Source organism: Phyllostomus hastatus, unplaced genomic scaffold (assembly GCF_019186645.2).
Source record: "Phyllostomus hastatus isolate PE091 unplaced genomic scaffold, TTU_PhHast_1.1 phas_contig_283, whole genome shotgun sequence".
Lineage (NCBI taxonomy): Eukaryota > Metazoa > Chordata > Mammalia > Chiroptera > Phyllostomidae > Phyllostomus > Phyllostomus hastatus.
In genome coordinates, this window is record NW_025333833.1 from 3,826,292 (window position 1) to 3,841,818 (window position 15,527).

Genomic DNA, 15,527 nt, shown 5'->3' on the forward strand with positions numbered 1-15,527 from the left:
GCAGTGATGAAAAGCAAGCGAAGAGTGACAGGAAAATACGACAACGGGAGGTGACACTCACTGCAGCTGCTCTTTTCGACGGTCACGCCCAGACTCACAGCGTCCTTTTTGAGACGAGCAAGAAATTTGCTGTTGAGATTTGTTACCACTATTTAATATGGAGCAAAACTCAAAACAAGACAGATCCAGGTGATAAGAACAGGGGGGATATGGGGTAAAGGATGGACTAACTAGCCGTGTGACTGGACAGCAGAAGATGCAGCCAGCTCGGCTGTTTACCTGTGACCGGGGATTCTAGGGAAAGGGGAGAATTGGGAGGGGAGGAGAGAGACACCTGTTTAGAGAATGAGAGCTTCACGCACGGACTCCGGAGAGGAAGGCCGGCGGAGAACGGGTTGTGCTCGGCTGCAGACGTGTGAGAGCAGCCAGCCCGGGAGGGGTGCCCAGAGTAGCCCACCCACCCACGGGTTTGCTGAACCTAACCATTGAAGCCAGCCGAGGCACCTCCTGAGCTTCAAACTAGCCAACTTACCCAGGCCCAGAGCATTCTGTACCTATTGTTAGAATTACACCACGCTTTGGTGGGCCTAGAAACAGAGCTCCGGGGCCCCAAAGTTGGGGGGATTGCAGAGGCAGCATCCAGCCCGTGACCTTAGCCCAGACAGCTCACGCGGTGCCAAGAATCCGGGGAGCTTCAGGTTCTCGAATTCTCAGAGTGCAACACACTTGTCTGCTGGGCTTGAGCTCCTCCAACACGGGGCCGAAGGGTCAGCAGCGGTTTTCCCAGCAGCTCTGGGGGCTGCCGCTTGCCTAGAACCATTCCCACTTCTGAGCTTCTTAGTCATGTGCATATGTCCATCCCTAAAGGATTTTTCTGAAATTGGACCGATAGCAAGAATTTAGCCTCCTGTTCTTCTGTGGAGCCCAGAGGCACCTGTAACCTGAGTGCAAGCGGAAGGACAGAGGAAGGGAATTCACGTTTGTGGCATATTGGCGGTGGGAAAGGCATTGTACTTTCATGTCCTTCCTTACCCTCCCAACAGCCAGGTGGGGTCCTTCTGAATGTGCCTGGTGAGCGAGGCTTCAGCTCCTCGGGATGGAGAAGGCGTGACGCACACACATACATGTGTCCTCTGAGGGCTTCCGGTTGTCATCGTCATTATATAGTGTGAGCACACTAACAACACAGCTACACGCTCACATGAACTGTTTGCTGCCTCATCATTTGCTCCAGTATTACTGAATCTTCCATTCTAATTCAACGAGCACTTGGGGACTGTTTAACTAGAGGCCATGCCAACTAGATAAAATAGGCAGACCTTAGTGATGGCCTAGGCAAGCTGGAGGTAGTGTCGGAGAGGCAGGAAGTTGGGGTGATGCCTAGTTTCCTACGGGGAGAAGGAAGAGCATGGGGGAGACGGGTGAGCTCAGTTTGGGACCCGCTGAGTTGAAAGTCCTCAATGAATGCGTGAGTCCAGCAAGAAGATAGCCGTCTCCCTCACCACCACCACCCCTCTGGGCCTTACCATGTGCTAAGCACTGTGTTGAATGACTTGCATACATTCTGATTTAATTCTCAGAAATGTACATGGTAGGGGCCATGATCAGCCTTATTGGAAAGACGAGTACACTGAGGCTCAGAGAAGTAAGTAACGTGCCCAGTTTGCCCAGGGTGATGTAGATTTTAGGCTCATTGTCACACACACGGTAGTTAAACCATGAAAATGTATGAGACTGCCTAACAATAAACAAGCTTTTGTTGGAAAGAACAGTGAGGATGAAGGAAAGAACTCGGGAGAGTTGCAATAGTTACGGAGTGAGCTCAGGGAAAGGAATAGCCTCTGAACACCAAGAAGTGACGAGAGAAATAAAGGAGCAGAAGACATTTCAAAAAGACTGTTTGATGTCAATTGCAGCAGAGGCATTTAGCACAATAGGGTCTGAGAGTATTCGCTGCTTTTGCCAATGTGCAGGCCACTGGAGTCGAGCTAGGGCTGGCTCAGGGGTGGATGCAAAGCCAATGTCCAGCGGCCTGAAGAGCAGGGAGCCCTAGAGACCTACTCACTAGGTCCCAAGTGAATAGGGTGGGTTTCCCAGCCTGTTACAGCATGGCACCAGTACCAGCTCACGACGTGGAAATACACTTATAGTACTCTATCATTTGTTGCAAAATATCAAAATAAGTCAATTGGGCTATTGGAAGGAGACAGGGGTGGGTGGAGGGCATTTACCCATGGACCGGGGGGGACACGTTCCTAAAATTCCAAGAACCACCAGTGGAAGGGCAAGCAGAGTTTCTTTCCAACTCCGGCATACAGTCTCCTAAAACCATGAAAACACGGCAACCCTGCAGAACGCACCTCGCATTTCGCCCTTCTCAGCCATGAGGGGAAGTGCGTTTCTACCCCCACAGCAAGTTACGCGTATGAGGGTGGTAGTGTCTTGTTGCTGTGGCATGAAACAATGACCCGTCGCATTCGATCATCGTGTCAGCTTATTCACATGTCAGAGAGCAATTCCTGGCTTCCACCTCAGAGGGTAACCTGCTTAGGGTGGGGGACACTCTGCTAGCCAGATGGGGCAGAGTCCTGCCAGCTCCCAGTGCCAGGGAAACCCTGGGCAGTAATCGATACCAAACCTGCCTGCAGAGAGGACCACCCAAAGGCCCGTGGCTGGGAACCAAACCTCCCTCCTACCTTGGTCTGATCTCTTGGCAAGTTTCCTTCCTAGTCCCAGCTTTGTTCCCACTTACTTGGGGAGCAATCCAAAAACAGGAGTTATTTTGAAGAGGGTGAGGCAGCAAGAAGGGTTGGACAGCCAATGGCAGATGCTGAAAGGGTCATGGGGAAGAGGGTTCTAGTTAGTGACATCACCCAGGGCTTCCAATTTCTAATAAATACTGATTGATGGATGGATGGAAGTGGAGGCAAATGCCAAGGAAAGATCTCCACGTGTTCAGAGACTTTGAGTTAGAAATGCTCTCCTTCCAACTCTTCCCAAAAGGAAGTCGTTCGGGGAACACAACGCAGTGATTCAGGAACTAAACAGGCCGCGGTGCGGCGGCCTTCTGAGCTCTCCAGGCCAGGCCTGCCGGGAGAGGAGCCTGTGGCCCAGACGTGGCGTCTTCCCTCCTGACGTCTTTCCGCCACATCATCCTTCTTGAATTCTGAAAGTGCTTGGCCCTCCCGGTCCCTGCAGCTGGAGCAGGGCCTGGGACGTGGGTCGAGGGAAAGGCCAGTGGCAGGGACTCCCCGCAGCGGGAGAAGGAGTCCCAGCCGGCCGCCTCTGAGTACATCCGCTGGAGCCCGGGCGCCGCGGGCTCCAGGTTCGGAGAGAGCCTTCGCCATCCCGGCCCGCGGGGCCAGCTGGCAGCGCACCGCCTTTCGCCCTTTACCGCGCGAATGCGCCCTCCGCCCAGTCTTAAATCTCCCTATTCTTAGGGTCATCCGACGGTTTTTGAATTACAATCCAAGAATCTCAACAAATTACAAATGTGGTGTGGAAACATAACCCACTCGTAAGTGTTAATTTTTAAAATGGAAAGGAAAAAATACTGCAGACAAATCCTGCAGGGTCTACGCCTGGAGTTTCTGCTTTCTTGGGACCCTCCCCCCGGCGCATCCGCCGCTCCCCCGCCTCACCGATTCCCTGCTGTGACCTCCCGCGGGAGGCCCGGGCTTGTCCCTGCAGCTGAGGCCTAAGGGACAGCCTGGGAAGGAGATGCCTTCTGGAAGGGCGACGACCCCTGAAGCACTTCGGCGCTCCGGGGTCCTGCCGCCTGCGGGCACCCTGTCCCACCGCGGGCGCTTCTCTTCCCCTGAGCGCCCGCGGGGCGTGCTCCCAGGTCCCAGCTTCCGCGCTTGGACAACACACTGGCCCTCGCCCCCGCAGTCCTCAAAGTCCACCCCGGTTCCTGCAGGGGGCTCGGGGACCCTGGGCTCCCCGGCGGCGGCGGGCGCGGTGCTGCCCGGGCTGGACTAGCCCCATACAGCCGCTGGTATTTGAGCACTGGGTCCGAGAGAAATTTGGGGAAGACATTGTGCACAGACATTTATAGATCACATGTCGACTTGTACCTATCTGGCCGACAGTTGTTAGGCAGCTGCGTCTGGCGTTTTTGTGGAAACTAGCATCCCAGGCGGCGATGGTGAGACCAGGTTGCATGGCTGCAAGGACAAGTGGGTCCCTTTGGAGAACGCGGCGCAGTCTAAGTGGCGACGTCTGTCTGGTTCTGCTTGCGGCTCTGACCTGCGTTCCCTAGCGCTACCTCTCGGTCACCTGCCTGGCTGACGGCACCCCCAGAACGGGGCCATCCCCCCGCAACCGGGAGGTCGCTGGGTCTGCGGGGGGAGCAGCGCGCTCGGGGTGCCAGAAGCCCGGCTCCTTACCCAGACCTTTGTCACGAAGGGCGCTGGGTCGGCGTTAGGGACGAAAAGAAACGTTACAACACAACTGTGTGCAGAAGGTGGGAGAGGCTAGGGCCTGCTGGGCTTCTGGGGACAGACCCAGCGGCGCCCCGTGCGCGCGAGGGGAGAGGGAAGGGGCCCCCTCGGCCTCCCACCGTGGGCTCACCCAGCGGGACGCCCAGCGAAAACCTCTCCGCAGGATCAAGTCGAGCCCCTTGGAGCCGGTGGCACTGACACGAGTGACGCTGGACGTGGGCTCCCTGGTGGAAATCCCCTCGGAAGCGCCCCCCGCCCGACGTTCCCACTCGGCGCGGGCCCACCCGGCGCGCATCCGCCTCCCACCGGCAACCCGCCCGCGGGCCCCGCGGCGGACAGATGTTGACTGCTCGGAGCCCGACCGCTGGGGAGACGCGGGGACCGGCGCGGATCGGCTCACCCGGCGGCGCTGGCGGGGCTCTGGGCTCCCGATTAGGGGTGCGAGCAAGCGGGGGCGGGGGGGGGGGCGAGGGGATGGAAAGAGGAGGGGGGAGCGGGTGGACTAATGATGAAAAAGTCTCCTCCATCCCGGCTCCTTAATTAAATGCATGGAAAGAACCGAGGCGAGCACATCTGGTTTCAATCTGCAGCCCTTTGATGGCATCAAATGTTCTTTTCCCAGATCGGGGCTGGAAGCTCTGGGCTCACTATGGCCGTTTGGAGCCCAGAGACCATTTCCACACACTCGGACCCTTCTCTCTCCCCAGCAGAGCCTCCCGGCTACAGGGGAGAGAGAGAGAGAGAAAAGTCTAGTGATCAAGGGGGCGAGGGGTATGTATGCATGCGTGTGTACACGTTTAAAGAACATAAAACGCCACCAATAAGCACTTAATATTTTACTTACTCGTCATATAGTAACTCATTTCTAATGAGACTATTAAAGCTGTTACCAAATTCCAGCAGGTCATGAAAAAATCGCTCAGCACCTCCCCGTCCTCTCTCAAGTCAGGGCTCAGCAGACAGACGACAGAGCATTATCCGTAGACTTAGGTGGGGGCCCCGCTCCCCTCCCCCACGCCCCGCGGCGCCCGGAGGGACCCCGCGCCGCGCAGGAGCCTCGCCCCCGCGCGCCCCGCCTGCTCCGCATCTGGGCACCGCGACCCTCACGGCTCATCGTCCCCCGCCTGGGGAAGCGACGTGGGCCGCACCAAAAAGGTTACGAAATTGGTCGGATTGGGGTTTATGGGGCGGGGTGGGGGAAGAGGAGCAATTAGGATAGACTCCTCGAGTCCTCTCCTCCAGCTAAATAAATACGCGAGTTTCCTAGCGCCGCAGCCGGGGGATTCCTAATGCGCGCGGAGAGACTCCAACCCATTGGACGCCTTCTAGATCGCCCCCCGTCTGCCCCCGTCGGCGGGACGAGCGTGGGAGAGACCCATTAGGGTCGCTCCTGTTACTTTATTGCATTGTTTAACGGGCTGTCTCTGCTGGGCCAAACGCAGCCTTCCTCTGCCTCGCTCTCTCCCGCGCTCCCTCCCAGACGCTCCTCCGCCCCCCGCCCCAGAAACTGTTCGACCAGCAGGAAACGTTGGAAAAAAAGAAAAATGTAAAGACAGAGGGAGAAGAAAATTTGATTGAGATAGTTGTGGGTTTCCTCCAACAAGTTTCCCCCCCGCAGCTGTTATCAAAACACGCAGATGAGATTTCCAACGGGATCTTCAGCAAATCTGGAGGAGTTAACGCCGAGGCAAAATAATCAGCCCGTTTGAAGTGACTGTGGGTTTCAGTTTGTCTTTTCCCCCCGCGATACTGTGGCAGGGGAACGGTAATTAGCCCTTCACTTAAAAAATCCGAAGGGGCTCTCTGCTCTCCCTCCCTCCCTCCTGCTCCCTCCTCCCTCCCTCCCTCTCGGGCTCCCTCCCTCCCTCCCTCTCTCTCTCCCTCTCTCTCCCTCTCTCTCCCTTTCTCCCTTGCTCAGATGTTGGCAAAGGGGGTTTTCTTAATCAGACTGTTCTTTGGGCCGAGGGAAAGGAGGAAGAAGGAGACTGTGATGGAGAAAGGGGGTCTGTAAAACGTCAGGCACCGCACAAAGGCTTTGCCACGTAATTACAGACTCCTATTAAGTCGAGCGCTGCCCTCCCAGGGGTCTCCAATTTTCTTGTATTCCCTACAAAGCCTCCTCTGCATGCCAGTTTGTGCCTTTTGAAGTGCCAGAGAGCTTCTTGATCCAACTGAGAAGGAAAAGGAGTCTCGCAAGAAGAGGGGGAGAGAGAGAAGGGGAAGGGGGGAAACCCACCGCCGCCACCCTCCTCCGGACTCCTGAAGCCCTTTTTTTTCCTCCTCACGAAAAGTAAAGTGAGAATCCTGCTCTCCAGTACATCTGCAAGACATCACCCTCTCCTCCTGAAACCTTAGTCACTCCTGAGAATCCGCAGGAGTGCGGAGAGGGGGAACACGTTTTCTTGAAGATGTTTTAAAGCTGGAACAAGCCTTCTTCTGTTGGTGCTTGAACTCTTGCCTGGGAATAACTTTTTTAACCTTAAAAAAACCCACTTTGATTCTTCTCTCCCACCCCTTCTTCTCTCTTCTTGTGTTTGCCTAACTCCCCCGCCCCGCTGGCCTCCCCTTCTCCTCGCTCCCCCTTACTATTATTTTTAGTGTGTGCGTGTGGACGCTTTTGGAGAGGTGGAAGGAATTTTTTTCTCCTGACTCCAACGTAGGGTGACTTTCTGATTTGATTTTTTGGTGTGGATTATCTCTTTGGATCGCGCCGGACTTGGCCTCAGGAAAGCAGCCCGGGCTGTCAAAGGCTGGTGGTGGCGGAGAACGCTCTGCTCTGCGCGAGGGTCCCCCGCCCTTCCCACTATTTTTGTGTGTGTGCTTCCCCTCCTTCCTCTCTCTCTCTCTCTCTCTCTCCCTCTCCCTCTCTCTCTCTCTCTCTCTCCACTCCCCCCTCTCTCTTCCCCACTCGACTCCTCTCCCCCCTCGCGCCCACAGCGTTTGGTGTTGATTCGAGCGGGAAGAGGGGGGTGGGTGGGATCGGAGGGGGAGACCATGACCTCCAGCTACGGGCACGTTCTGGAGCGGCAACCGGCGCTGGGCAGCCGCTTGGACAGCCCCGGCAACCTCGACACTCTGCAGGCGAAAAAGAACTTCTCCGTCAGTCACCTGCTAGACCTGGAGGAAGCCGGGGACATGGTGGCGGCGCAGGCGGACGAGAGCGTGGGCGAGGCGGGCCGGAGCCTGCTGGAGTCGCCGGGACTCACCAGCGGCAGCGACACCCCGCAGCAGGACAGTGAGTGAGGGGCGCGTGCCCCGGGGCTGCGCGTCCGGGACCGAGGGTGGGGCCTTGGCCGGGCCGCCGGCGCCCGCCCGGGGCCACGGGGAGAAAGCAGGGGACGCGGGGAGGTGGCGGCAGTGGCCGGAAGAAGGGCCGGCCACGGACGGGAAGGGGGACGCGAGAAGGAGGGCTCCGCCGAGGGCGTCGCCGGCCGACTCTGGAGGGAGGCTCCGGGCCCCGCGGTCCGGGTCGGGGACGCCGCCCGCCGCGGACCACCGCCGAAGCCGCCGGGGCTGCCCCTCAGTCCCGGGCGGGCGCAGCGGCCGGCTCTCCCCGCATGGAGGCGGCAGGGCTGGGGAGGAGGGTGAGAGGCTGCAGACTCGAGGAGCCCGCCCGGACTGGGCAGGCAGCGGGTTCAAGACGCTGAGTCGGGGCGGCGTGTGTGGGTTCGGGGACGGCAGGGACAGAGGCGGCGAAGGGCGCCGCGCACTGGAAGCGGGACCGACGCGGCTCCGGTGGCCCGGGGCGCCCGGGCGCCCGAGGCCTGGCGTGCGGGACGGGCTTCGCGGCAGCGCCGAGCCAGCCTCGCGAGCCGCCCTCCGCCCCCTGCTGTTGCCTCCACCTGCGAATGGGCGGGAGACCCTGGCCGAGCCAAAGGCCCGAGTCGCTCCTGTGGGGTGAAACCAGCTCCCGACCCGCATGAACCCGCACCGTAAAGACGCGCAGGGCAAGTGTGGGCCCCACTGTCGAGCCCGGTGTCACTTTGGAGGGGCTCTCCCTGGTGGCCCCCGAACCTCCAGAAAACTCCACCCACGGTCTCCCTTTGCGGTCCTCCCGGACTAGTAGCGGGCCCTCGGGGATGTCGCCCAGAGTCAGTAGCCATGCTTTTAAACCACGACTCCAAAGGGACCCACACTCCCCCAGTCTGTAACAGACCTGTCACCTAGCCGCCCCAGGGGCCACGGCAGGGGTGCGCAGTCCCTCCTTGGAATCTGCAAGAGCCTGAACTTGGCCAGAACTTTTAAAATGAGGCTGATCTCTTTTCCTGTCACTATTCGCCAAATGCTCTTTTGTCTTCAAATTTGGAACTTGTGGAATCAGGTATTCTGTGATTAAAACAAAACAAAACAAAACAAAACACACCTGACGTCAGACTCCCGGAAAACAGACAGAGCAACCGGACTCGGACGCGGCCGGGATCGAGGCGGAAAGGCCTGGGCTGGGTGGTGGGAGCCGGGGCTGCCCCGGAGCCGACAGCGGCGAGAACCCTCTCGCCCCCTTCCTGCGTCCAGGCCTGGGCTCCCCTCGGTGTGTTGCAACCAGAATCAAACGGGGACCTACTGACCCTACCTGCGTTCAGAGGCAGAGGGCGATGGGGAGTCTGGCCCGGCCTGTCGCTCTGAGGAAGTAGGGCCCGGCAGCCACACCCGGCAGGGGCTTTCTCGCGGCGAGAACGCGGGCTGCGCGCGCTGGCGGCACTGTGTGCGCGGACACTTTTAGCTCCAAGAAAATGCACTGCAAAATAGTATCGTGGCTTTTTAAAGGTTTTGCTAGGGAGAACGCAAACGTACGAAGAGCAGGGAGAATAGTACTCCCCATTGCCATGTGCCTGCTGCCCAGCTCCACCAGTTCTGCGCACTCTGCCCTTGGGTCCCCACGGCGAATGATCGGTTGTGAGGCACATCACAGTCCTGAGCCCCGGAGGCTGGACCCACAGCAGAAAACAGCCGTAAAGAAACTGCTCCGTAGAAGAGCTGGGTGGGACAGGCGAGACCAGCCAGCTCCGAGAGCTCACAGAGGGCACGGAAAAGCAGGCCCAAGGCCCAGGGCGTCAGCATGCTCAGGGACCAGGCTGGCTGTGGTGGGCGCGGGGTGCCACAGGGCTGAGGAGACACTGGACATTCCTCTGGTTCGGCTCCCAGTGGGCGCCACCAGAAGGGAGCCCGGGCTGGGGGTGGCCTTCTGGGGGGTGCTGACTGAGCCAGCATGGGCAGAGGGGGCTGGCTGGGGAGTGCTCTAAAGCCAAGGCAGAGGCAGGCACGCCTGTGGTCTCAGGAGGCAGCCCGGGGAAAGCTCCTGAGACGCAGCCCTGGCGTAGCCCAGGCTTCGCTGTGCATGTGGCATCTGCCTGCGGCGAGGCGCTCGAGGACATGCAAAGGGCAGCAGCGGGTAGAGTTGGGGACAGGGAAAGGGATAAGACCCTCGAGAACATGCCAGTTTTATCCCTGAGCACATCTCAGAGTTTCAAGGAGTAACAAGGCCTAGTGGGGAGTAGACCCCGGCAAGGAAAGGGGGGCTCAGAGGCTGCTGAGGAAGGATGGTCAACAGTTATGGAAGGAGGTCGCAGGATGCAGAGCTAGGTGGTGGGGACAAAGTGACCATCAGCAGGGGCTGGGGAAGTAGCCGAGAAAGCACACAAACATATACACAGAGACGGCAAGGGGCCTATTCTCACAAATAGTTGTTGCTTTTAGAAACAAGGTTCCCTCCGCCTCCTCCTCCCCCATCCCTGGAACGGAGAACAGGAGGGTCTGGTAAGTTGCAGAATAGCAAATGTCCAGGAGAACCTTTGTCCTTGGTCCTTGTCTTCCACCAGCAGTTGCCCAGGGGCCAGGGCAACTGGAAGCTGTGGTGGGCTACTTGGAAGCCAAGACTGGCGGGGCCTGCCGTCTGCTGGGGACACTGAATCAGAGAAGAAAGGACTCTCCCGGCAGAGGAGGAGAGCTGGGCTCCCAGCCCGCCAGGGGCAGAGCCCCGCAGAGTCAGGCGCTCCTGCCCCTCGCAGCCTGCTGGGCGTCCCCGCCAGGGTGGGGAATGGAGAGAATCTCTTTTGGAGAGATGGGGAACCTTCTGAGACGACTTTTACTCTCCCAACTATGTGGATACGTGTCCTTCCTAATTTTTCTTTTGGGCTGAAATTAGTTAAAACAGACTCCATTTACACTTGCAATTTTAAGTCAGTCGTGCTGCCGATTTTTCCGATCACAACCTGGGTCAACCTTGGCAAAGAAAAGCCGTGTATCCTGTCCCAGGTGAGGGCTTCCCGCTGATCTCCCACAGCCCCCCGCCCCAGAAATTCCGTTTCCCGAGACGGCTGAGATTCATTCCACTTCTCTGTAGAACGACTTCTTTCCTGTGTACTGATTCTCCCACCCCGTAAATTTCTCGAACTTCTAGGTTCAACAACCTTAAGGGTTTAAAGAAGCGGTTCTTTAACACTGTCAGGAATGCTAGTTGGGGAGTGTGGAGTGTGGGGGGGGAGGGTGTTGGGTGGGGGCAGTTGTCGGGCAGAGGGAAGAGGAACAGGTCATAAACCAGGCAGACCTGCTCCAAGAAGGACGGTGCGTCCCGCTGTCATTTCTTAATCTGAACTTCTGCAAACTCTTAAAAAAAAAAAAAAAGCCTGCCTTCCACGTTCCCAGCCTCTAAATTAGTGAAACCAGATTGTCCTAATAAGACCTTTTGTTGGAAACACATGTAGTCATAAAAAGGTAGACGGAAAGTCAATTAGACACGCGCGCGCACGCACACACTCACAGGCCGCGCTAAGTGCGCACCGGGCGCAGCTGCGGCCGGCAGGGACGGGATGCAAACTCGGCCCAGAGGCCCAGGAAACCGACCTGCCACAAAGGCAGAGGTGTAAACTGGGCGCAAAGGAATTGCCCGCCAATGCCTCCGCCAGGCACCCAGGCCCACGTTCACTTACTGCTCCTAGAGCCATAGACACCCGGGGGATCGGGGACATTCTCTGGGCGCTCCCCAGTTGGAATTCGGGTCAGAATATCAATTTCCCTGGGGTTTCAGCATTTGCAACACTTACGGCGCCAGAAATTTTCTTATGAAGCACCACCCCCGGAACCTGGAGCCGGTGCCGGCACCCTGAATTTGGGCCTTCGTTATCTCGATTCAAGGGTGGGGGGTCAAGAAAATATATTGTTCTGACGGTAGCCTGGCGAGAGGATCCCTTTAGAGGAGGCAGGGAAATCCAGGATGAAGGAGGGTCACTGAGCCCCCGAGGTCCAAAATGAAGCTCAGAGAAGAGATGGTGAACCCTGTTTCTCTTACATGCCGGGGCAAGGACTGGACGGCCTCCATCTCTTAATCAATGTCGGAGGAACTGACAGTCTAGTGCTTCCCACGGCTCCGGGGCCCAGGGCCACTTGGAGTTCCAAGTGTGAGGAAGGCGGGCCTGTGACGCCCGCGGCCGCAGGCCCCAGGCTGCCGTACTCCCGGCACCAGACCCCCCAACTCTAAAAGACGGTCACCGCCGCCGCCTTCATTCCCCCGCGGAGGCCGGGCCCAGGGCTCTGGAGCGCCTCTCCCGTGGCTTAGACGGCGCCCGAAGCCGGCACCGCGGTCCCGCGACCTCAGCCTTCCCGGCATGCTCAGGTCAGAGCCCAGCGGCGTCAGGCGGGCAGCGGTGGGTCACACACGGGTCCCTGCCGTTTCTTCATCTTCCCAGGGCCTCATTTTAGATTTTACAACCGCAGTGAATAAATCATCTCCAAACCAACAAGATGTCACCCACCCACCCTCCCCCTCCCCGCGCGAAACTCCCCCCGGCAACTTCAGAGCCGGCGCTACCTTCCTACCCCACTGGCTCCGAACCGAGTTTTGAACGTAGTTCTCCGCCAGCGGCCACTTCCTTGTTCGCATTTAAGTGGCATCAGTTGATTTTCAACCAGGATTCCTAGACCAATTTGATTGCTACTTTAAAAAACGCGTTACTCTTACAATTCTTCCCCTCCTTCAGCACGCCACCAGAGCAGACCCCCAGCTCCCAGGGAACCTCCGCCGCAGAGGCGCGCGAGCCGCGGGCACCGCGACGCTGCAAGTCGGGGCGCGCGCGGCGACCCGCGCCTGCCTCCCGCGCCTGGCAGTACGGTTCGCAAAATACGCATTTCTTTTTTACCCTTTCGGAGAGAGGGAGAGAGCAAAAGCCTTAGGAGGTACAACGTTTAGAAACCCAGGGAATCTTCGTAGAGAAGGAGATAAGCCTTGCTTTGTGCTTGTTTCTTTTCCCGCCCCTGCAAGGGGCGATGAGGGTTTTTGGGAAAGAATCTCCCCAGAAGAAAAAGTGAAACGGGGAACCGGCATCCTCCATCCAAGCCTTTCTTAAATTCACTAACAGCGCCCTTGGGCAGAATTCCTCTGAGCCAGAGATCGGGCATTTACAGGAACTATCTGATAAAGGGACAACGCCTTGTGGCCTCTTGGTGTCCCAACACTTGGGCGCGCAAGCCGCTGTAATCACCGGGCGCTCCCTGCCTCCAATCCCGCGTTTTAATTTGATGCGGGCGAGCACCACTCCCACAGCGTGGGCGTCCTTTACCTCCCTTCTCCACGGTACTGGGAGGATACATATGTCAGCAGCAGCAGTATTTGTCCTCAAGGATTCGGATTCTTGTAAAATCAAATCGCTTGGTGAGCGAGCTAACAGACACCCCAAAACCAACAGACTCAAACGGCAGTAAGAGTATCACCGCAGTGCCGCGAGCTCCTTCCCTCCACACTGCTGTTTCTTGTTAAATCAGTCCATGCGGGGACTCACTGATGAGCCACCTAAGGAGGGACAGTCGCTGGTGTTCAGGGTCAGCGGTCTGTTTCCCTCCGGTAGTTTTTGAGCAAGAAGTCTCCGCGATAGTGTGGATTTTAGTTGATTCCTGGTGTCATTTGTCTAATTTAGCGAGGCCACCACAAGGAAGTAGTCGAACAGAGAATTATGGGCGATCCATGTTAGGTTTAAGACTCTAAAAAAATCACTCCATTTCACTTGTCCTAGAACCACTTTCCTTGGTGAAAAAAAAAATATCTGGGAAGCCGATTACAGGGGCAGTGGCCGCCCAGGGGACAGGAGGGGAACAAGGGCATGAAGGATGGCTGTGGCAGGAAACTTTGTGGAAGGAAATAAAGAAAACCTGTCAGAACAGATCGACATCACACACACACACACACACACACACACGCACACGCGTGTGGCTTCTCAGAAGAGTCCGAGGACAGGCAGGCTCCAGGATTCTGTTCTCCGAGTTCGCACGTGCAGCAGCGAGGGCCCGGGCTACGCCCAGAACCAGGCCCTCCTCAGGATGCCCCAGCCCCTTTGCTGCAACGAGCGAGGAGGGAGCTGCAACTCCCAAGAACAGTGGGGCTGAATGTGCCATTAGTGATTTCCCCAGACTCCATTCCAAATGAGAAACAAATTTGAAAAACGTGTGTTCGTTTGCATCCCCAAGATCTGAGTTATGAGAAAGAGCAAGGACAGGCCCTATTTTGTCTGCTTCGGTGGGGTTCTGTGCAAGTGATTGGAAATTTTCTTAGGAGTGCTGAGCAGCCAGGGGAGAGACCCCAGGGGTCTCCGGTGGCCATGGAGGGCCCCAGGACAGGAACGGCGGGTGCTCTCTGAGTCTCGCCTTTTGGGAGGTGGGCTGAGGGAGGAGTAAAACAGGGCGAGGGAAAATTAATTCAATAATTGAGAGAATTTAACTTTTAAAATAGAGCTCACAGTATCTTAGATTTGAATGATCTCCATGTAGGGGCAGGAGAAGACGCAAACACCCCCAGCCCGGGTCGGTCCTTGGCCCTCAGCCTCCCAGTTCCAAGAGCCCTGGGGCCCAGCTCTAGGGCAGGATGCCAGTGACCTGGCCAGGCACGCCTCACCTTACCTTCTCCCGCCTAAAGGGGGCGCACCTCTCCCAGGCTGGGCTGGGACCTACCCTACCTTCTAATACCCTTGGACTCCTGTAGGAGAGAGAGAGGCACGCTAGAAGACCCCTCTACTCGAGGAGCAAAAGATGGGAAATATGAATATTGCGAAGACACTCAGGCATAAATAAACTCCACAGAGACATAGAGATAGCTGGTAGGCAGTCTGCCTTCCTCTTTGAATGAGGGTGGCCAGGACTGCACGGTGGGCTGGAAGGAACGGGAAGGGGGTGGCACTAAGTGCGCCCAGGTCCTTGGGCACGAGAACGGGTGTCTGGTTCCATGCGGAAGGAGAGGGTTTGTCTCCGAGGAGGTGGGTGAGACCTTTCTGCACATGAACTCCCAGTGGCTAGGAAAGCAAGGCGGATCTGAGAGGCGCAGAGCTGGCAGTGCCAGGGAGATGCTGCCAGGCGACCACAGAAACCCTCGCGGTCCCTGCGGTCTCGGATAGGCGGAGTGCCAGCCCCACCCCACCCCCTAGCGATAAGCCCTGGGGTTAGGGTGAACCCCTTTCCCTCAAAGGAAGGACAATAACTGCCCCCAGTCTTGGGTGTGCCTGCAACACGGGCACCCAAAGCTACTTCCAAACCCCAGATCTGACTCCTGGCCTCCACTGATCTTCCCTTTTGGAGAAAGAGTTTCAAAAGCCCCAAAGGACATACAAGGGTAAATTCTTAACCCCGCTCTGTAAATTTTGGAATTTTCTGCTTCTCTCCTTACCACTCCTGGACATTGGAGGTCAGCAAGACAAGGCATTTCTGGGGGCAGCACAGCGGCAGAGTGAAAATCGTGTCTTCTTGGTGTAGGTGGTGGTAACACATACCTTCCAAAATAATCTGAACTTGGGTGCTCACTAAAAACAGAAGCACAAGGCCAGGAAATTGCCTTCCCACAAACATTTGTCTGGGAGTGAAAACATTCGCCCCATTCACTTAATTTCTCATCATTAGTCATGTCATTATATTTTAAAGTCCCTCGCAGTGCTGGAAGGTGGTGGAGTTATAAATAAGCATAAAAACAGACTGGCACTCTCCCAGTACTCTAAATATACATGGGGAGGCCAAATCTTTTCAAAGGGGATTCAGATATACAGCTTCAAGGCTAAGGGGCCCAAGTCAATCAAAATTTGAGCCAGAATATGCTAAGTTTAATCAGCTTGACTA

General features: G+C 57.1%; 1 protein-coding gene across 2 annotated transcripts in view; it reads left to right on the forward strand.

The window, feature by feature from the left end:
• Positions 1-6,408: 6,408 nt before the first annotated feature.
• PRRX1 (paired related homeobox 1) overlaps positions 6,409-15,527 on the forward strand; it is a 70,579-nt gene continuing 61,460 nt past the window's right edge. For both annotated transcript variants that reach the window (XM_045838383.1, XM_045838384.1), the window contains exon 1: positions 6,409-7,677. In XM_045838383.1, the coding sequence (XP_045694339.1) occupies positions 7,437-7,677 (241 nt within the window). In that variant the 5' untranslated portion in view covers positions 6,409-7,436. The remainder of the gene's footprint in view (positions 7,678-15,527) is intronic.